Genomic DNA, 23013 nt, shown 5'->3' with positions numbered 1-23013 from the left:
AAATCAAATACATTTTATTCAGCTGGGAAAAATTACTTGCTGAGAATGTGCAATGATCTCCTAAGAAGATTATCTAAATCACAGAACACAGTCTTCTGTGGAAGAATTCAGCTATTCCTGGCTAGATTATTTCCTCTTTCAGAGAAGTAAGGACTTAATTTGCAAAGTCAGTTTAATCTGGAAAATGTCACAGTTTTCAATACTAACAAGAGAGCACTCTGTGATAGAAGCAAATAGAGGAGAGAGATGAAGGAATGGAAGTAAAAGAAGGTGAAATGGGAGATGATGAAGCTCCTACAAGTTGCTCCATTCCAATAGATTACAACCTGTATAGAAAATTGTGGTCGCTTCAGGATTACTTTAGGAATCCTGTGCAGTGCTATGAGAAGATCTCATAGAAGACATTTCTTAAGTACTCAGAAGAAGTTTTGGCTGTTTTTAAAAGCTACAAATTGGATGACACGCAGGCCTCCAGAAAAAAGTTGGAAGAGCTAAAAACGGGGAGAACATGTGTACTTTGCAAAGTTCTTAACTAGTGAAAAGCTAATGGATTTACAGCTGAGTGACAGTAATTTCCGCCGTCACATCTTGCTGCAGTATCTAATACTATTTCAATAGCTAAAGGGACAGGTCAAATTTAAAAGGTTTTTTTTTTTTTAAACAAATGGGGGCAGGGGAAGTGATAGCTCAGTGGTTTGCGCATTGGCCTTCTAAACCCAGGGTTGTAATTTTAGTCCTTGAGGGGGCCACTTAGGGATCTGGGGCAAAAATCAGTACTTGGTCCTGCTAGTGAAGGCAGGGGCTGGACATGATGACTTTTCAGGGTCCCTTCCAGCTCTATGAGATAGGTATTCCTCCATATATTTATTTAAAGGCATTAGCCAATCAGTCATCTGCCAGACTCACTTAACTAATAATGCTACTTTGCATTTTCACAATGTATCTCATTTGAGTATCTCAAAGAACTTTGCAAACACAAAACCCTTAGTGGAAGAGTAAATGGCTTGAACAATGCCATCATCGCAAGTCATGGGCAGAAAGAAATTCATGGAGTCATGACTCCCAGTTGTGCTTTAAATCATTAGGCCCTCAGATAATTTTTGAGACACCTACGTTCCCTATCCAGGTCTCACCAGTTCCCAGTCTGCACTCTCCCTGGCAAAAAAGATAAAAACAACGAGAACTAGTGGGTGGGGGTTGGACAGAGGATACCAGCAATGAAAAGATGCAGCACTTGTACTGTATAAAACATCCCAGTTGACCACAAGTTCTGAAGTTTGTATATCTTGTTCTGAGAGCATCTTCTGAGTTATAAAAACTTCATCTTTTTCTGTCATTGCCATTGTTACTTAGTCGACCATTTCCATCATAAACCTGGTTGTATCACTGCTGGAAGCTGGTCCAAACATGAGAATCTGGTGAAAGATGGTGACTCAGCAGAGCAAGGCTTCTCACAGCAAGAGCAAATCTAAGAATTACATTTACATTAAATTTACATGAAAGAAGTAGGATGAAGGGAAAACAATAGTAATGGAGTGACAGGAGCAGACAAAGGAACTGAGGCAATAAATGAAACACATAACAATTTTTCATCTTGTTATGGATTCCACCAAAACATTTGCCCCTCCCCCCAAAAAAAACCCCCACCAAAAAAAAACACCAAAAAAACAACCCCACAGCCCAAGGGAGATAAACCATGTTAATACAGAGGTGTAGGATAGCTTCACCCTCACGTAAATTCTGCCCTGAGCTATTCTTATTACTTCTTCCCCAGATTTGGTTGCAGAATGCAGTATATGGGAAGTACTCATGCTAGTAGAATTAGTGCTGCAAAAGAGGTCTTGCCAACTCATTAGAAGTGGCACCAGAGTCACCACAGTATTCTCCAGTAAAATTAGAAATAGCTTCAGAGTCATGGACATCATTTACCAACACCATTAGCAGAGATATACAGGGTAGCAACTTTGATTTGCCGAAGCCCATCACTAAATATTAGCTGCTCAATTGATTACACTGAGAATGTTGGTGACAAAGAAGAGTTAGAGTTGAACAGTTAGAGGCAACACCAACCATGTTCTCAGTGACATGCTTAATAGCCTTGGAATGTACGTGAAAAAATATGAGGTTGGGGATGGGATGGGGCTTTTGGAGAAATGGAGCCCATCTTGTACCCAGGTCCAGGCAAAAGTTGAAAAATGTTTTGCAAAGAACATTTATCTAAATAAACCAGGGGTCTTGGAGCCATGAGGTCTTGGTGAGTTTTCACACTTTTGTAGCATTTTACAAACATTAACTAATTAATAATCACAACACTCCCATAAGGTAAGTAATTATCTTCATGTGGCAGTTTGGAAAAATAAGAGAGAAATTAAAGACAACAATTTCAAAAGTATTCACAGATGCTGTTTGCCATAATTCTTGGCCTGTTTAATTGGAGACAACAAGGAACTGATTTTTTTCAGAAGTGCTAAGCACCCTTAGGATTCACTTACTGAATTGGGTGGTGTGGGTTCTCAGTATCTCTCAAAAATTAGACCATCAGTTTAGGCATTTTACATTTTTTTGGTCTAAGTGTATTGACCATGGCCACAGAAGAAGCCCATATTAGAGTCAGAATTAGGACGCAGCAGTCACGTCTTCTCAATTCTATGCCTAGGCCCCTGGACCACACTGTCTTTATAATGCTCATGGATTATTCCTTTTTGAGGCCAGACATTGAAAGAGATTCAGAGCAGAGGAAGTGGCTCAGATTCAGATAGCTGAGAAGGCTGTCGTTGGTAGCAATTCACTCAATTCTGCCCCCATAACCATGAAAAAATCATGAATCCTCCACAAAATAAAGGGGCACATGGCCATAGTTTTCACAGCTACCAGTACTAGGACTAGGCAACTGTCCAGAGAGCCATAAATAACCCCAAATCTGTAGATACACCAGGGTTGTCTCCACAAAGGAAAAGGCTAAGGGGCTTCCTTTTATTTTCCCTTTTTAAAGTAAAGGCTGAGATTAGCTGTGTAACATTTCTAGGTGATTATAAATTGGAGAGAATGAGTGGAGGGAGGGTTGCATTATTCTGCATCTATATAGAAATGAGTATCCCAAGGATATTTAGTACAAAAAATCTTGAAGCATGTGAATTACTCAGACTGCATTGTAAGTACCTTTGCATTTGTTTTCAGAGTAAAGTTCCTTTCAAGATTCTGACGCTCAAAATAAAACTTTGACCAAATGAGTTATGATTTCCTAATGTAACTCGGTAACATAACATGTAATTGCTAAAGGAAATGGTGTTGAACCAGCCAAATCTGATGAATTGTTAAATATCTGTTGATGCCAAATATGTGATTATTGTCCTCTAGCACTTTTCTTAAATGACCTCTGTTGCAAATTCTAAAAGTTGGCCAAATGGAGCATTATTCACTTAAATCCTAGTCCTGCAAACACTTTACGTGTGTAACTGTGACATTGAGATCAATAGGACTACTCCTGTAGGTAAAGTTATTCAGATGTATAAACATTTGCAGAATTGACGTAAGTGATGAAAAAGTGTCTTTGGTGTCTAAATTGGACTTAATCCTGTTCATTTTACTCATTCAGGTAATCCCACTGAGGCCACCAAAATTTTACGTGTAAAAGACTACTCTTGTGAATAAAATGAGTGAGGTTTGGCTCATTTTACTTCTCTTTGTTCTTTGTTCTTTCTTGGGATATCTACCGAATTTGTAATTCATTTGTTTGTGTTTTAATTTATTTGCAAAGTATCCAGAAATTCCAAACTGCTTCTTTTAAGGAGTAAAATGGCCAATAGTATCTACATAATGAGCCACTTTATATTCACAAATAAAATATTTGATGATTGACCAGAATCTTCACATAACCTGTAACATGGCTACGCCTGTGCTGAAAAATTGAGTTATGCATTTGCTAGCTGACGGACTATCATATCAACTGGAATATTAGATCCTCTACTACTACCTGTATGATCATATTTCATGTGGTCAGGACTTCTTTTCCTTCTTCCTTTTGCTATGGGCCCAGTCCTACAAGGTTGGGTTCACTGAAATCAAAAGAAATCTTTCCATTGATTAGGTCTTGGATCAGGCCTTGAATGCTCTCACTGACTTCCGTGGAAATGGAGGGAACTCAACATCTTACAAGTGTTCAGCACTTGTGAGTTTTATACAAGATGAAAAATATTAGTTGGCAAGCAATGAAATGCCATGCCAGTACAGAAGCAACGAACTGTTGTTCTGCCGATATCTGCCATTCAGCAATGCTATTACATCCTATTCATTTCAGGACTGAATGTGATTGATGGTTTTGCTAAACTCGCCTGAGGAAAACCATGTATGCCAGCAAAGTCGTCCTCAAACTCTTCTTATGCTGACCTGGGCAAAGGCAACCTCAATCATCTGAATTTAGTTAGGAAGCAATTTGCCTTGGAATGTGAGATATCATCTCAGATGAAGACAGGAAGATAACACATACACAGAAGTTCTGACAGTCTTACAAATGGAAAAGAAGTTGGACAGTCACACTTTTTTAGCAATATAGATTGAAATGCCACATCATCCTGTTTGATCACACTGACAAAATCACACGGAACAGCTGTGGCTAACACACTCTTATGAAAAGAAATGTGCTAGTCTATGTGCTTTATTGATGCCGTTGTACTGAACGTCCATTGCACTCTGTGTCTGATAGTTACCCTATTTTGTGTTGATTGTGCAATAACCAATCAACATGAGTCTTCCAAGTATCTCCAGGTAAGACAGTTAGGAAAAACATGCACAGTCTCTCTAGTTGCTGTACCTGTTCTCTGGATAAATAAGTGAGACTGATCTCCAGGGTTGGCAATCTAACACCTTTATAGAAGCATTACATTCACTTGGAAAAACTGAAATATTAAAAAAAAAATCTAGATATATTTGTTACAGCTTTAAACCTTCTCACAAAAGGCATACAAGAATTCAAACCAGGAGGAGACAAATCAATAGTATTGACCAGCTACCCTATATCAGCCTCTTATAGATGTAATAGCAACTGAATATTAAAGCCTTCACTTTCTTTCATGCATCAGATTCTGGGAGGCTTAGTGAAGAGACCTGGCTGTGGGTTTTACGTACGATCTCAGGTTCAGAAGATGTCCAGTATCAAAGATGGACTGATTTATGTGTATCTGTCTGCTTGTGAATCCCAGCATAAAATGTTTTAGTTCTGGCTTTATGAAGACCACTCACCTGAATTTTTACCTTACTGACGTCTTGTTGGATCACTGGATTCTCAAGAGACTTTTTATTCTGGGCAGCTTCAGTATCCATGCTGACAATATATCTTTTGTGATAGGTTGGGATCTTGTGCCTTCTCCAAAATATTGTTTGACTTAACCACTCTAGGAGACGTAATCTTATTTTATTTTTGTGATGGGACCTTCATCCTCTCCTCCACCCTGTGATTAGGTCTTTTCCTCAAACCAGATGTGGGAGGGACTGTGTCTGTTATCCATCCACAGACACTAAAAGATCCAGCTGAGATGGCAGAATGGTTTCAAGGATTTTATTGTAACATTAGATTTTACATGAAATCTGATGCCTTTGCAAAGAGAGTTGAAGTGTTCTGCAATATGTGGATAATATTAACTCATTATATTTAAAGAAATGGCTTTGTAGTATCCTGATGTGTGATCTACTCATTTGCTGTATTTTTAATGCAGATGTCAAACACAGAGTTTCTAATATAGTTACACTGGGCGTGACAGAGTGCTGTGCAGGAACTCCTGAGCCCTCTCTCACCCTTGTTCCAATTAAGGGAGGTAAATTGGAGCTGGCTAGAGAAACCTGCACCTGATTGGCAAAGGGGAAACAGCTGCCAGCCTACTTAGCCTGGGGCTGTATAAAAGCCTCAGAGGAAGGAAGCCAAGGGAGGCAGACAGAAAGGAGGAAGCCAGGGAAGGGAAGGAGCATGGTACCTCTGCCCTTCTGGATCCAGAGGCTAAGAAGTCCTCAAGGCTGGAACCCCCACACTGTACCTGGTGAGAAGGTGCTGGGATGGCATTATGTAAATAAACTGCACTGGTGACTGCTGAGCCAGAAGGTCTTGGAGCGTTTTTTGGAGCAGAGAAGAGGCAGGACCAAGTGGGACCCTGCTACGCCGTTACACTCGGATAAAGAAACACTGCATCCCAAATAGAACCCTCATCCACATGTCCAGTTTCACTGCCTCCCACGCCACTCTAGTTAGTTAGAAATTTCAGATTTTTTCCCCATTGCTTTAAGACTACTGAACCAATAATACAAGGATCTATATCCCTGCTTCCTGTGGGATTTATGACAGATGCATGGAAGTACAGTTTCTTAACATTCAGTTCCTATCAGGATGAAAAGAAGCCAATAATAATCATACTTACATAGCTGTAGCTGGACAACATTAAAAACTCAGTGGTTTCCATTTGACTTGTGTTATATATTTTCATTTCAAGTGTTAAAATTTATGCTCTCATCATGCCTCATTCAAAGGATATATGCTGACAATTTGGAACACCAGCCATTGACATAAGAATGGTATTTTGATAAAGCAATTTCCAAAATTTCAGCTGGAATGGAATTACTGCTAATGGATGACTGCTGAAGCACATAAATCTGATCCTTTGTGCTACAACAGGCCTTTCTTACTCTAGATTCTATAGTTTGAGAAAATGTGCAATAGGGACCAATCCTGCACTGTCAGGGTCATGGTCTAGCTGACCCAATCAAGCCAAGCTGCTGTAAATGTCCTAACTCCATTGAAATGAGCAACATTGAGTTACTCCAACTAAGAATCTGGCCCAATATAATGTTCAGTGCTAGAATATATGGGCCAGACTCTGATGTAAGGCCATATCGACACGAAGAACATTTTACTCATATAGCAATACCACTATTGTGGTTTTTTTTTAAACTGGTATAGCAATACCACTATACTGGAGGGCTGCGTTAGAAGAAAATGGTTTATGAATCAACGAACAAAAGCGGAATGCATGCAAAGCTTTATTGAGAGGGACAATGAGAAGCCAGTATAATTAGATGGTATAGAGTTAGTCTGTGCAACAATTTAAATACCTCAGTTCAGTATTGAGCCATGCCAGGACCATGGAGCAGATATTAGGGGTCACATGAAGAGCGCTTGGTGAAAATGGAGGGAGCTGAAGGAAGTTCTCTGCAATAAGAATATGGCAAGTAAGCTAAAGAGCAAAGTATATAAGACCATAATTAGACTAGCCATGACATATGGGTCAGAAAGTTAGTGAATGAATGAGAGAAGAAGAACTGTTTCATACTGCCAAAATGAGAATGCTTAGATGAACCCTAGGAAGACAAGAGTTGATGGATGCTGTCACACAGTGAAATGGTACGAATTATCATGCAGGTGGCCCCCATCATGGAAAAGCGGAGAGAGTATCAACTAAGGCCTGGTCTACACTAAGTGGGGGGTCGAACTAAGGTACGCAAGTTCAGCTAGGTGAATAGCGTAGCTGAACTCGAACTACCTTAGTTCGAACTACTCACCCGTCCAGATACCGTGGGATCGAAGCCCGCGGCTCCCCCGTTGACTCCGCCACCGCCGTTCACGGTGGTGGAGTTCCGGAGTCGACGGGAGCGCGTTCGGAGTTCGACATATCACGTCTAGATGAGGCGCGATATGTCGAACTCCGAGAAGTCGAACACTAGCCACCGACCCGGACAGTAAGTATAGACATACCCTAAGATGGTTGGGTCAAGTGAGATAATGAGACGTGGGGTGTGTTAGTCAGAGAGTATCAGATCTAGTATTCATGGGACAAAGACCAGGAGCAAGAATGAGAAAAAGGTGGTTCGACATGCCAAAGTAGGACATGAAGAAAGTTGGTGTCAGCTTGGACAAAGCAGTCAACAGGAGTGCCTGGACCTGAACAAGAGCTGTTGACCCGAACTAATAGGACAAGGTGAAAGCAAGAAAAAACACTACCAGCAAAGTGCTCCTAATATGGATGCAGTTATACCAGCAAAACTGCACTTTGTACTCGTGTAATTAAATCTCTCCCAACAAGCAAAACAAACTTTACTAGTAAAAGTGCAGTTTTGCTGATACAGCTGTGTCTACACTAGGGACGCCATCGGCACAACTACATTGGTCAGGGATCATACCTCTTCACTCCCATGACCAACATAACTGTGCCGACAGAAGTCTGCAGTGCAGACCTGGACTAAGTTACACTAAATCCATTGTAGATACTCTGGATTTAGGCCTTGATTCAGCAAGGTACTTAAGCACATACCTACGCTGAAGTGAGTGAGTAGTCTTATTTGAAGTCCCCTTAAAGTTAACAATGTGCTTATGTACCTTGCTGAATCAGGGCCCTGCATCAGTGTAAATAAAATCAGAAAAGGATTTCACTGGGGTCAGTGTGGCCGTAGTATTGTCTGTGATATACAGGAGGTCAGACTAGATGATCTGGTGATCCCTTGTGGCCTTAAACTTGATTACTTTAAAGGCACATCGACACTGCACACTCCTTTCAGTGACATGCAGAGTACATACACCACATTCCCTCCTAGCACGGGTATAAATATCAGTGTAGACAGCGAGGGAGTTCTTAGATGAGCAAAGACACACCTGGACCCTGTGGGTATGTACCCAGGTATATACCTTACATGGCTCTCTACTCAACCAAGCAGTGCCTGACACTGCTATTTTAGCAGTGTAGTGTCCCTCTGTCTACTCACTGCTGGAGTCTTTCCTCACTGCAGTGAAAAGATCCTACAGAGGGGAAAGACTCCAGCAGTGTGGAGGCAACGGGGAAAGGCTCCAGCAGCTCCCTGTGACACGGAAAAGCTCTGACAGCTCCCTGCAGCGGAATAAGACTCCAATAGGGAGGAGGTGCCCGAGCCTTTCACCACTGCAATGAAAAACTCCAGCAGCTGGGAAGGACTTTGGCAATGGGGAGGCAGTGGGAACAGATTCTGGCAGTTCCCTGCTGCTGCTGAGCCTTTCCCCACTGCCTCTTCCCTGCCAGAGTTTTTCACTAACACGTATAGCTACACGCTGCAGTGTAGACGCCGCCTGCTTTTGATTGTGGAGTGTAGCTAAACATACCCTACATGCTGCTGCAAGTGGTATGTAGTGTACAAGTAGCATAACAGTGAAACATGCACTACTGATGACCTCCACACACAAACCCCATCTTAAATTAACACTTTCAAGTATCTTCAGACTTTCTAGTTCACTACCATTTGACCATTAAGGTTTAAGACCTTTTCTACTGGATGACCATTTGGGGGCTGGATTCACGTCTGATTACTTAAAATAGGTTTAACTGTGATTTAAAAAAGGGTCCTGATTTTTCAGTCAGGTCATCTTTATCTCTGGGTAGTTGCAGAGTGTAAAAACAAAGTGAAAGTTTCTTAGGGCTGATGTGAACATTTTTGTTAACTTTTAGGATCATTCACATGGCAGCATTTAACCATCAGGAGTTATGGGTCAACCAGGTTGATTTAAAATTAATTTAATGAAAATTATGTATGATGACCTATTATTATAGATAGTTTTTGAAGAAGTAATAAATATTATTCTATCTCTTCATTTAGCTATTAAATGTGATTTAAAATGTAGCTAAGTTCAGTGAATATCTTCTATTATATTTATCTCTAGATATTTTGTTTTCACAAATTAAATACCTATTTATAATAAATAGACATGTTTATACAAAGAAAATAAAATGGGATCTATTTTTTTTCTTTTTTGGCAATTAATATTGGTCAAAGTGATTTATTCAGCAATACAAATGCATCCTCCCGATCTCTCTGTATCGTGTGTGTTTGCCTCTGTGTGTGTCTTCTTTTATTAGAACACTACTTATAGTTTTGGATATTGTCATAATAAAACTGGTAACCAACCAAGTTCAATGTAAGTCTCTTCTCAAAATGGCAGTGATTCATGTTATATGGAGGAGCTACCCATAATTCTTGGTACATTTGATGAAAGAAATGGTATGAAAAACCATGGTAAGGATGCAGAATGTGTTCAATATAACTAAGTCTGCTTGGGAGTCCCTATGGTTTACCTACCTGTAATTGAAAAAATGCAAATGACAATAAGTAATCAGTGGATTGGCAAGTTATGAAACACAACTACCTACCTAAATGAGTTAAAACGTCAACATGTCAAGAGGAGTAAGTTAATTACAATCCAATGGGAAAATAGCAAGAAAAGGGGGAATATACTTTGTTTTCTCTAGATAACCATGAAACCTTTTTAACATCACTGTCATGCCCACATTCCAGTTTGGATAATAGCATTTTGCTTACCTACAACACATTGCCGCATAGTTTCAACTGATTAATGCATTTTACTTTTCTTCCGGTCCTGGCCCCAGATCCAGCAAAGCACTTTATTATATTGACTTCAGTGCAATTCCTCATGTGCTTAAATGAGTTGGTGGATTGGGGCCTTAGCCTGTTGTATAGTGTTATTTTTAAACAACCCAGAGATGGTTGCATTTGAGTCCTGGGTGTAGTGATTCCTATATTGGTTGTCATTAATACGTACTTGTAAAACTATAAAATGCTTTGGGATGGAAACCACTACAGAAATGTCAGGTGGCATTACTATAATTGTGAGAAAAATATACATTTATTTATATAGGATTCGATTTTGGCCTGGTCTGTGCTACAGAGTTTAGGTCGATGTAAGCTGCCTTAGCTCGACCTAACTTGTAAGCATCTACACTAAAATTTATCTCCCATTGATCTAACTTGCCCACTACACCGACTTAATAACTCCACCTCCTCGAGAGACATAGCACTTAAAGTTGATGTGGTTAGGTTGATGCAGTGTCAATGTAGACATTGCGTTGCTTACATTGACAGGTGCCTCTTTTCACAAACCATCCCACATTGCTCCACACTGGCAGTTAAATTGGTGCAAGTGCTTCTGGTAAGGACACACACCACCTACAGAAGGAACATAGTGTGGATGTATAAAAAATGATTGTTACTTCAGTAGCTGTATGGTTAAGTCATTTCGGTCAACTTAATTTTGTAGTGTAGACTTTCCCTTTGCCTTAAGACACAGCTCTGAGCAAGGGCTGTTGCAGAAGGTGAGCTGCAACAGCAGTAGCTCCAGGAGTCATTATTCCTTATATGCCTTTCTGAGTCACAATTCCTCTCTTGTTTCCTCCCGGCTCCCAGGAGATACTAATTTACTGCTGGCCTGTACTAGAAGCTAATTGGCCAGTACTACCCCTACAACAATGGGTGGAATGGATCAAAGGTTCTATCCATTTCACACTTCTTCCTTGCTACTTGGTCCGGGGAGGAAGAAAGCAGATGCATAGCACTGCTTATTTCTCTGCACCCAGGTCCTGTTAGCCAGAGTCGGGGTGTAAGAGGGTCCTGCACAGTTATGTAAATAAAGTCTCAATCTAGTTCAGTGACTATCCCAATGGGTTTAGATGCTGTTGTAATATTTTAAAATATATGATCACCAAGAATAAGAATAATTAAAAACAAACAAACAACAAACTAACCCGATAAAGCCAATCAGACTAAACAATAACCATTAGTATTAGTAGTAAAAAAATAATAATTCATACTTTTTAAACCCTAAAGGGACCACTGTCATTCTCTAGCCTGACCTTTTGCAAAAGACAGGCTACAGGACTTTCCTGTATTAATTCCTGCTTCATGTCCAGTAGCTGTGGTTGAACAAATCTTTTTGAAAAACATCCATCCTTGATTTGAGGTTTCCAGTAATGGAGAATCAACCCCAAGCCTTAGTAAGTTATTCCAATGGTTAATTACTCTCACTGTTTAAAATTTACATTTCATGATGACACTGAATTTGTCTAGTTTCAACTTCCAGCCATTCTATCTTGTTACAGCTTTGTCTGCTAGATTGAAAAGCCCTTTATTATCAAATTTCTGTTACAGACTGTGATCAAGTAACCCCTTACTTAACCTTCTTTTTCTTACGATAAATAGATTAAGCTCTTTGAGTCTTTCACTGCAAGGCATATTTTCCAGTGCTTTAATCATTCTTGATGATCTTCTGTTAATCTTCTCCAGTTTATCAACATCCTTCTTGAATTTTAGACACGAGAGCTGGACACAGTATTGCAGTGATGATCACACCAATGCTGAATATGGAGATATTACCTCTCTACTCTTCTTCAATATATCCCTATTTATACATCCAAACATTGCATTAGCCCTTTCAGCCACAGCATCCTTCAGGAAGCTCGTGTTTAGCTGAATATCCATCAAGTCTTTTTCAAAGTCACGGCTTTCTGGGATAGAGTCTCCCATGTAGGTATGGCCTATATTCTTTGTTCCTAAACATATGGCCTGACATTATTGAAATTCACTTTGTTTGCTTGCATCAGCATGTTAAGCAATCCAGATCACTATGTATCAGTGACCTGTGCTCTTCATTATTATTTGTTTCATCTGAACACTTTATCAGGAATGATTTTATGTTTTTTTCCAGGTCACTGATACTAATATTAAATAGTGTAAAACCAATAACATATGCCCCAGGGACCCCATTACAAACACACCCACTCAGTGATGATTCCCAGTTTACCGTTATATTTTGAGACCTATCAGCTAGGTTTTAACCCATTTAAATTCACCTTTTTGGTTTTGTATTATTCTGTTTTCTTATACTGTTGTGTAGAACCGAGTTATATGCCACACAGAAGTCTAGGTGTACATCAATACTATTACCTTTATCAAACAAAATTACAATCGCATCTAAAAATTATATCAACTTAGTTTGGAAAGATTTATTTTCCATAATCCCATGTTGATTGTCATTAGTTATATTACCCACCTTTAATTCTTTTTTAATCAAGTCTCATATCAGTCATTTAATTACTTTACCCAGGATTGATTGCAGGCTGACAGGTCTATAATTACCCGGGTCATCCCATTTACCTTTTAAAAATATGGGTACTGCATTAGCTTTCTTCCAGTCCTCTGGAAATCCCCAAGTTATCCAAGACCTATTAAAAATCAACACTAATGGTTGGGAGAGCTCCTCAGACAAATCTTTTCATAGAACCATAGAAATGTAAGGCTGGAGAGGATCTTGACAGATTCTGTAGTGGAGCCCCCTCTTCGCTAACACAGCATCAAGTAAACCTATATAATCCCTGACAGATGTTTGTCTAACCTGTCCTTAAAAAACCTTCAGTGATGGGAATTCCACAACCTCCCTTGGAAGCCTGTTCCAGTATAGAACTATCTTTATAGTTAGAAAATTTGACATAATACCTAACCTAAATCTCCCTTGCTTCAAATTAAGACAATTACTTCTTGTCCTATCTTCAGTGGCCACGGAGAACAATTGAGCACAGTCCTCTTTGTAGAAGCCCATAACATTTTTGAAGACTTTTTCAGTTCCCCCTCCTCAGTCTTCTTTTCTCAAGACTAAACATGCCCAGTTATTTTCAACCTTTCCTCAGAGGTCAGGTTTTCTGAACCTTTTATCCCTTTTGTTGCTCTCCTCTAGACTGTCTCCAATTTTTCCACATCTTTCTTAAAGTGTGGCATCCAAAACTGGACATAATCCTGCAGTTGAGGCCTCACCAGTGCCGAGTAGAGCGGGACAATTGTCTCTTGTGTCATATATACGACTCTCCTATTAATACAGCCCAGAATTATATTAGCCTTTTTTAACAACTGCATTATATTTTTGGCTCATTTTCGATATGTGAGCCACTATGCCCCCCACCCCCCAGCAGTACGAGTGCCTAACCAGTTATTCCCCATTTTGTATTTGAGCAGTTGGGTTTTTTAATTCCAAACTGTAGTACTTTGGACTTGTCTTTACTGAATTTCATCTTGTTGATTTAAGACCAATTCTCCAATTTGTTGAGGTTATTTTGAATTTGAATCCTGTCCTCCAAAGTGCTTGCAGTCTCTCCCAGCTTAGTATCATCTGCTGATTTTATGAGCAGACTGTTCATTCCAGTACACAAGTCATTAATTAAAATCCTGAATAGAACCAGACTTATGACGGACACCTGCTGGATTCTACTAGATACATCGTCCCAATTTGGCAGTGAACCATTGCTAATTACTCTTTGATTATGGTCTTTCAACCAGTTATGCACCCATCCATAGTAATTTCATCTAGACCACATTTCCCTACTTGGTTTATGAGAATGTTATATAGGAGTGCGTCAAAAGCCTTACTAAAGCCAAGATATATTATGTCTACTGCTTCCACTCTATCCATTAGAACAGTAAACCTGTCAAAGAAGGAAATTAGATTGGTTTGATATGATTTGTTTTTCCCCAATCCACTTTGCCTATTACTTATTACCCTTTAATCCTTTAGATGCTTACACATTGATTTTTAATAATTTGTTCCAGTATCTTTCCAGGTATTGAAGGTAAGGTGACTGATATAAAATTCCCCAGATCCTCTTCGTTCCCGTTTTAAAGATGTTTGGCTTTCTCCAGACTCCTGGTACCTCGCCAGTTCCCCATAAGTTCTTTAAGATAATTGCTAATAGTTTGAAGATTGATTCAGGTAGTTCCTAAGGTACCCTAGTGTAAATATCTTCAGGACCTGCTGACTTGAATACATCCAGTGTATCCAACTATTCTGTAACTTTTTTCTTTTCCTATTCCAGCGACACCACTTTCTCACCAAAGGGGGAGAAAAAGATGAGCACTGCATTGAAAAAGCACATTGAATTGTGAAAGATCAGGGTTCCCTTCCTTCTGCTAGCTCCACTCTCTCCCCTTCTCTAAATCATAGGGTGACTGCTGGAGAGAAAATGCTCTTCCTTTTAAAACTGAGTCATGATTTTTAACCCCATTAAGGATGTAAAAAAAGGAAGAGGGAAAATTCTTCTATGTTTTCATATTGCTGGGGAAAACATTAGCAGTCTCCCCCCCACACCCTTTAGTTTTGTAGCTATTCCTTTTTTTTTTTATTCAGACACTTCTGATTATGGTGTGCCTGTAAAAGAAGCAAAACATCCTTATTGCCACAAGACTCTCTGGAAAATTCTGCCTCTATTTCAGGGAAAATGCAGCACAGCGTATAAGCTGATCACACATCCCTCAAAGCCTTATGCAGTTTTTTACACCTGAAATTATCTTCTTGGCAGATAATAGGCTCTGCAGCTCCAGTTCTCTAACCTTGCATTCATTAATTGCAAAGTTAGCTTGTAGCAAAGTCTTTTTTCCCCGAATGATTTGTGCCTCCTCTTGAGTAGATGGCTGTTTTAACCTGAATGAATGACCAGGTGCCAGTGGAATGATTCCAAGTTTCTTGAAGAATTGTGATTCCTTCCCCACCCCTCTTTGCTGTTGAAGTTTTATGGCACAATAGCCTATGTTTATCATTTATGACTTAGAGGGCTTTTTCCCTAAATGAAAGCAAAAAGTGATCCAAGTAGCAGAACTCTTGAAAATATATCACTTGTATAGCTTGTCAAGAAGACTGTGTTAGCTATTATCACAAAGGGTATCATCACATTAATAATTCCCTGTCCATTGCTAGGGAGTGGAGTTTGCTTTCTGTATCCACACAATAATATCCTGCTGTTGCTTTTATTTTCAGGGTTCATTTCCCCTTTTCAGTTATCAGCATTACATATTTGGGAAAGTGTGTGTGTTTCTGTGTCCAGATTGTGTAGGAAATTAATACATCAACCTCCTGATTCACTACTGCATCTGCTCTGTGCCAGTGTACTCTGCTGATTTCAACAGGCCAGCTTAAAACTGAAGTATCGCAGTGGCATAGCAAGGCCTAAAAGTGAATTAAAGCGACGCTCATTTGGATTAATCCTTCTCTGCTGAACCAAACTACAGCCCAGGACCTGGAGGCAATAAGGAACTCGCTTAGGTGGCCAAATTGGATGTGGGGGATAATTATGAGCAGGTTTGGTGGACACTCAAGACCTAATAATGGTAGGGGCTTTTCATGTCTCTCAAAAGCTTTCAGCGCGTGGAGACATATTAGAATGTAAATAAATATTAAGACCAATGATGGGGTGTCTGGAACTCATCCTTAGATTAGTACTGGTGAAGATGAGCAGCCCTTTAATAACAAGTTGAAAAGGAGGGACAGGTGATCAAAGAGGCACAAAACTAAGTGATATGATTTTCTGAAGTGCCGAACAATGGGAGACATCCCTGGAAGCTGCAGGTGTGCTCAGCATCTTTGAAAATCAGGCCACTTTTTTAGGTATCCTGGGGTACATCCACACTGCAAAAACAAACCCTGCAGCGGCGAGTCTCAGAAGCTGGGTCAACTACTTGGGCACCCGAGAGAGGCTAAAAATAGTCATGTAGATGTTCCCGCCCAGGCTCTGAGATGACCCCCCCCCTCACACACACACACACACGGGGTTTCAGAGCCCTGGCTTCGGCCTGAGCTGGAATGTCTACCACACTACTATTTGTAGCCCCGTAATGTGAGCTCTGTGAGCCCCAGTCAGTTGAACTGGGCTCTGAGACTCGCTGCTATGGGTTTGTTTGGTTTGGGTTTGTTTTTTTTTGCAGTGTTGACATACCCTAATGCCACAGTCCTCGCATACTTATAGACATGTTTACCTCTAAGCATGTGAAGAGGCCCATTGGCCCCCGTGGAATTACTTACATGCTTAACATGGGGTAATTTGTTTGTAAGGTCAGGCTGTAAATATGGATTTAGGTGCCTAACTTTTGAAAATGCTTCCCTTAATGGTTCTGTGCTTTAGTTCACCCCATCTCTAAAATGCCTATAATCCTTCCCTCCTCAAAGATTTGTCATGAAAATTAAAGTTTGTCAGGCTCTTTGAAATATGCAGCTGAAAGGAGTTCATGGGAGCCCAACGCATTTTGGCTGTCCCACATTGATTGATTACAAAGGAAATGCTCCTTGACTATATCCAGGGCCGGCGCTTCCATTAGGCGACGGGGGGCGGCATTTTGTGCACTCCCCACGGGGTGCACGGGAGCTTCCAGTTCCGCTCTCGTCGCGCCGCCGAAGAAGGACCTTCTGCCGACGTGCCGCGGAAAACAGCGGCAGGCAATTGAGCAGCTCAGTGACTGCCGCTGTCGCCTGCGGCATTTCGGCGGAGGGTCCTTCTTCGGCGGCGCAATGGGAGTGGAACCGGAAGCTCCCGCGCGCCCCGTGGGGAGCGCACAGCATGCCGCCCCCTGAATTCTGCCTAGGGCACCAGAAACTCTGGCGCCGCTCCTGACTGTATCACTATATATACTGTATCTATGCATAGAAGTTTCAAAAAGAATAATTTCAAAATGAATAATGTTTGATTGTAGCCCTCAATCATAACTTAAAATATCCTAATTTAATAGAGATCTGTTATTTGCCAACAAACATATAGACCTCATTTTAAATGAGGCAGTGGTTTGGGTATAGTATAATACCATGCTGAACAATATTTCTATTGAATTGGCCATGTTTTCCTGCCATTATAAGCTAAGGATTTACCCCTGAAAGGGGCCTAGAAAGGCCTCAAACAAAATCTAAAACATAAGTGGTGTTATGTTCATAGGAGCCAACTTTCTCCAGCACAGGTGGCTGTGCGCCGCATTCTCCCTCCCCCACTCCCTCCCTGCCCCGCAAATCAGCTGTTTTGCAGCGCAAGTGCTGGGAGGGAGGAGGGAGAAGCAGGACATGGCAGCGTGCTCACGGAGAAAGCGGTGGCGGAGGTGAGCTGGAGCGGGGGGGTGGGGCAGAGCCATGGGGAGCTGCCGGTGGGTGCTGAATTTTTTTCCATAGGTGCTCCAGCCCCGGCGCACCCATGGAGTTGGCGCCTATGCTTATGTTATGTTAGCTAGTCTCCGTCAGCATGGTTTTGATGAAAGCTCAGTCACTATGTTTTGCCCTTCCAATGACAAACCACTGGCTTCAGCTTTGATTTAATGGCCTAGCAGAGGCAATGAAAGACCTCAAATCGGGTGCTACAAATATGCATCTGACTGTTAGGGCTCATCAGCAACAAAGGGTGGCACAAAAGGAAGCGCACAGAACCAAAAGTCATTGCCACCAGAGAGGGGGAAAGGAGCAAGAAAGTGTTGGAATGCAGCATGACAAAGTGTAAGAGCCAATCTCTCTTCCACCCGAGGTAGTAATCTCAGGGGATGGCATACATGTAGGAATGAGGCAGTGACGTACCCATTGACAATGTGGAATACAAAATAAACAATACAGTGAACATTTTCTATTATACATGTGAAGTGCAAAAGGTCTGAAATAGGGAGCTGGTGAAGAGCACACTGATGTTTTTTATATGTAAATCACTCCCACTGCATTTTAAAAATCTGGGTGCTGTATAGATATAATGTAGCTGGATTTTGGAGGCTCCATTTTTGTGCAGTGCAGGGACGGTAGAATCCTTCTGCCTCCGTCTCCATGGAGAAACTGCAGAGTGCGACTCACTGCTGGCAGTGCAGGATCCTTCTTTTCCTACCTCTACTTCCTTCTGCTCTGTGAATTCACTTGCTCTCTCACACATCCTCCAGGCCTCTGGAACATTGTTAATAATACTTCTACACTGCCCCTTCCTGCCTCCCCGGGAGGGGCGGGTTTCTTTCTGGTTATATTTTGAGCATGTTGGTTAGGGCAACATCCTTGCTTATATTTAGTAACACAAAGTGTTTTCATAGTGTCTGCGTATTCTGCATATTACATGTTTGATGTTGCCTTTGTGTGTATTTTGCCTTTTTTAAATATACATGCAAATTGTTGTGAAAGATGAAAATGCATCACCCAAAGCTGGGACTAGAGGGAACTAGGAAGGGAAGGGACTCATTAGAAATATTGTGAAATTGACTGGGGAGGAGTGTAGGACGGAAGCAGAGCTATGGTAAGTCGTCTCATCTGACATAGTCCCAACAAGCCTGAAAACACTGTTATTTTAGCGGAATATTAAACCTGTTGGAATGAGGACCTGGTTGATTTAATACCAAGGAACTAACCCTACTTTTGCAATGCTTCTTTGAAAGAACTACTGGAACATGGTAACTTGAGCCCCAGTTTAGCAAGTCACTTAGGTCCAGCTCCGCAAAAGTATTTTGGCATCTAATTCCTATTGATTGAACTCAATGGAGTTAGGCACCTTAATACTTTTGTGGCTCTGGGCCTTAGGGCCAGATTTTCAAAGATTTATAAGCACTTAAAGATGCAGGTAGGGGCCTATGGCTAGATCTACAATGGGGATTTAAGCTCAGCGACTAACTTCAGGTACCCTGCCACCTAGTGAAATCTTTAGCCCCAAATCAGGCTCCCTATACAAGGTACATAGAGAGTTGGGGATCTGCGAGAGGGGAGTCACAAAAGCCAACAATCTTTGTGGGGATCCATCTAAGGAAGCCAGTAGGAAATGCCGAGGAGATGGGCGTGGCTTATGCTCTGCCCCTCAAAAGAGCTAGGCTCCTAAATCTGCTCAGAATTCACACTGGCGAACCTTCTCCTAGAGTTAGCCATATAAACTAAATGAGTCCTTTCTTGCAAAAACCACCAGGCTACAGAGTCATTCTCTTTGTCTCTCTGGCCCAAGGAGCAATTATTTACTTACACAAAATGGAGCAGCCTCCACAGGAGGTTGAGACCTGCCCCAGGATCCTTCTTAGCCCAGTGAAGGATGAAAATGCTAAGTCCCTGCCCTATATCAGGCAGGGTGGGGATTTGAACCTAGGTCTTCAACAGCCTGGGTGAGTGAACTGTTGGGTAAACCTCCCCAGTACATGTGCTCTAAGGCATTTTCAGAACATGGGTACCAGATCAGGCCACACAGGTAAGATAAGTGAGAGGAAAGCCTAGTTTGTAATCCCCCTGTGGCTTAGATGGGAGCTAAACTCCAAGCAGCTCAGTGATGGCAACGTGCACACACACTGCCAGAAATTTAGGCACTGTGAGGATTTTACTGGCAAAAATTTAGGTGCCTAGGAATTTGGGGCACTTACAGGGTTGTCAATTAGGGGTTTAAGGCTCTGCATCAGTGGTGAGCAACCTGCAGCCCCCGGGTATAATGGATAATTGTGAAACCATTGCTTTCCCTACTCATATCATTGTGAAACCTACGCTCAACTACTTTGTCTTTTCTGCTTCCTGAGGGTTTCACAACCTTTTTTAAACTATTCAGGTGGGATTCCCCAAAGGGCTTAGCATGAGCTTAACTCTCCCAGTGACATCAATTGGTGGTTTACACTGACTGAGGGTACATCCATACTACCCGCCCGGGTCGGCGGGTAGCGATCGACTTCTCGGAGTTCGATATATCGCGTCTCATCTAGACGCGATATATCGAACTCCGAACGCGCTCCCATCGACTCCAGAACTCCACCACCGCGAACGGTGGTGGCGGAGTCGACGGGGGAGCCGCGGACTTCGATCCCGCGCCGTGAGGACGGGTAAGTACTTCGAACTAAGGTACTTCGAGTTCAGCTACGCTATTCGCGTAGCTGAACTTGCGTACCTTAGTTCGAACCCCCCCCCAGTGTAGACCAGGCCTGAGTGGGGGCAGTTAGATTAAAGCTGAGAGTTTGGGGAAATCCCACCCGACCTGTTTTGTTGTCCCTCGCAGTTAAAAGTAAGGGCTTGTACAGACTGCCACTTATGTCGGTATAACTTAGGTCGTTCAGAGGTATGATACGTCACCCCGTGAGTGACATAAGTTACGCTGACCTAAGCGCCGGTGTGGAAAGTGCTCAGTAGTCGGGAGAGCTTCTCCTGCCAGTATAGCTACTGACTCTCATGGAGGTGGTTTTATTATGCTGACGGGAAAGCTCTAGCCCGTCGGCATAGAGCATCTTCAGCAGACATGCTACAGTGGCACAGGTGCAGCTGCAGCGCTTCTAGAATAGACTAGCCCTATGTTGTTAGAAGTTTGGTGATACGTCGCTTTTGAGAGGAATTTATGTAATCGAACCCCTCACACACACACAAGAGAAACAACTTTTTTTTTCTTTTGAACTGTTTGTAAGTTAATGTAGAGTATCACACAGCTTCTCTGTAGCTGGCAGTCCAATTCAGTGCACATTACTGGTGGACTGTTCCTGGGACACCTGTGCTACAAACCAGGGGGTATTTTGTACAGAGATTGTTCTTTTTGTATAATATTCTGCTGGCCTTCTGCAAGAAAATCTAATCAGATTTGAGAGTATATATCAAATCCTTCTGGAGGTGAGTTCAGCAATAATCGTATTTCATTCTCTTTTCTATCCACAGCTGGACAGTGCTACGTCCCTCATCCAGGCAGCTAAAAATCTGATGAACGCTGTGGTCCTTACTGTGAAAGCATCATATGTGGCTTCTACGAAATATCAGAAGGTCTATGGTACAGCTGCAGTGAACTCACCTGTTGTATCTTGGAAGATGAAGGCCCCTGAGAAGAAACCCTTAGTAAAGAGAGAAAAGCCAGAAGAATATCAGACACGAGTGAGAAGAGGTTCCCAGAAGAAACACATTTCCCCAGTACAGGCTTTAAGTGAATTTAAAGCTATGGATTCCTTCTAAAACACTAGGCTTTACCAGGAGGGTTTTATATTCCTTTTTGTATGCATACCTGCCGACTTGTATGCGTCTGGCATGGGGGAAAAAACTAATGAAGCAGTGTCAATTTGCATGCAACCTGAGGCTCTATTAAAGTAATTAACAATCTGCAACCCACGAATGCAGACCAATCTATTCTGATGTTACATAGAGTTATCCCAAGCTTACTTTTTTTAAACTATAGCCTAAAATTGGCCAAAGAATTTTCACCTCAAGTGTGGGGGTAAATAATAAACTGAAAAGCAAAACTTTATGCATGCAAGAAACATTAAGTTGGCAGGTATATTTAAAAGAAAAAACCTGGAAGTGTAATGGTAGACCATAAAGCTCGTATTGCTTCTGTTACAGTGCAAAAATGTACTAGCCAATATGCTTAAATGTGTGGCCCAATAATTAAACAATTTAACTTTGAAGTCATCTTCATCATAGTATGTGAATTTTGAACAAGGATAAAAACTAATCCATTTTAAAGATGCTTCTTTTAATCCATATTTTCTTCTTTATATTCTAGTAGTGGTTATGACTATGCTCATGTTTCAATTAATCCCATTAATATGGAAAAAAGTTTTACTTTATGCCAATTGAATTCTTTATGGTGAAGTATGAAGCACAATATGGTGATTGACATTGCCTTTTATATTATTATTATTATGTTATTGTTAGACATAGAAGACCTGGTGGTGGAATGCTTAGACACAGAAATTGATTATGTGAGAATTTAGAGGCAAATATGTAGGTGTAGCTTGGATTACAGGTATCTAATATACCATTGTAACCACTAAATCTCAATAAACTCATTTAACCTTGGAATCCTGGGTATGACTTCTGTCTTTTAATGCGCAGAGCTCATTCACCATGGCCTTCAGATGAAAATCAATTTATTTTGCATTCACGCGTCCATTTTGGGGGTGAGGGAGGCAAAAAAGTAGTGTATTGTGTACTCACTTTTCCACAACAAGGAAGGGGAGGGGTGCAAATCCTGGCGTGCAGCATGTCTATGAGATAAAATTCTGTGATTCTTCAGTTGAATACCCTCCTATCAACTGTATAGAAAACCAACCAAACAATTGCCCCAAACAGATTATTTCATGTAATGTGGCAGAAAATAGCTGATGGGTTTCACCCCTGAAGCAGCTACACAGTAGTTAATTTGTACTGAATTTGTAAACCTCTATTTAATGTAGGTGTCTGAGCATCTGGGAGATCATTTTGACATGCCAGGTTGCATAGAACTGTCTACACATTATTGTACTGAAAAATGCATCATTAACTTATATTCACTTTACAGCCTAAGAATTGGTTGAACTGCATTAATTGGGTTAATATCCCTATAACAAGGTTTTCCCTCTATTTGAATGTAGGACAATCAGCATGAAAGTATTTTTTGTTGAAATTAATTATTTCCTAGAACTTAATAGAGCATTCCTGACCTCTCATGAAAGAGCATGAAATAAAATTTGTATTAATCTGGGGCAGAG

General features: G+C 41.1%; 1 protein-coding gene across 3 annotated transcripts in view; it reads left to right on the top strand.

The window, feature by feature from the left end:
• CTNNA2 (catenin alpha 2) overlaps positions 1 to 22341 on the top strand; it is a 765838-nt gene extending 743497 nt beyond the window's left edge. For all 3 annotated transcript variants that reach the window (XM_045017825.1, XM_045017826.1, XM_045017827.1), the window contains one exon: positions 21212 to 22341. In XM_045017825.1, the coding sequence (XP_044873760.1) occupies positions 21212 to 21499 (288 nt within the window). In that variant the 3' untranslated portion in view covers positions 21500 to 22341. The remainder of the gene's footprint in view (positions 1 to 21211) is intronic.
• Positions 22342 to 23013: the final 672 nt, after the last annotated feature.

Source organism: Mauremys mutica, chromosome 5 (genome assembly GCF_020497125.1).
Source record: "Mauremys mutica isolate MM-2020 ecotype Southern chromosome 5, ASM2049712v1, whole genome shotgun sequence".
Taxonomy (NCBI): Eukaryota; Metazoa; Chordata; order Testudines; family Geoemydidae; genus Mauremys; species Mauremys mutica.
Note: the sequence above shows the minus strand (reverse complement) of the source record. Positions and strands in the feature narration are given on the sequence as shown.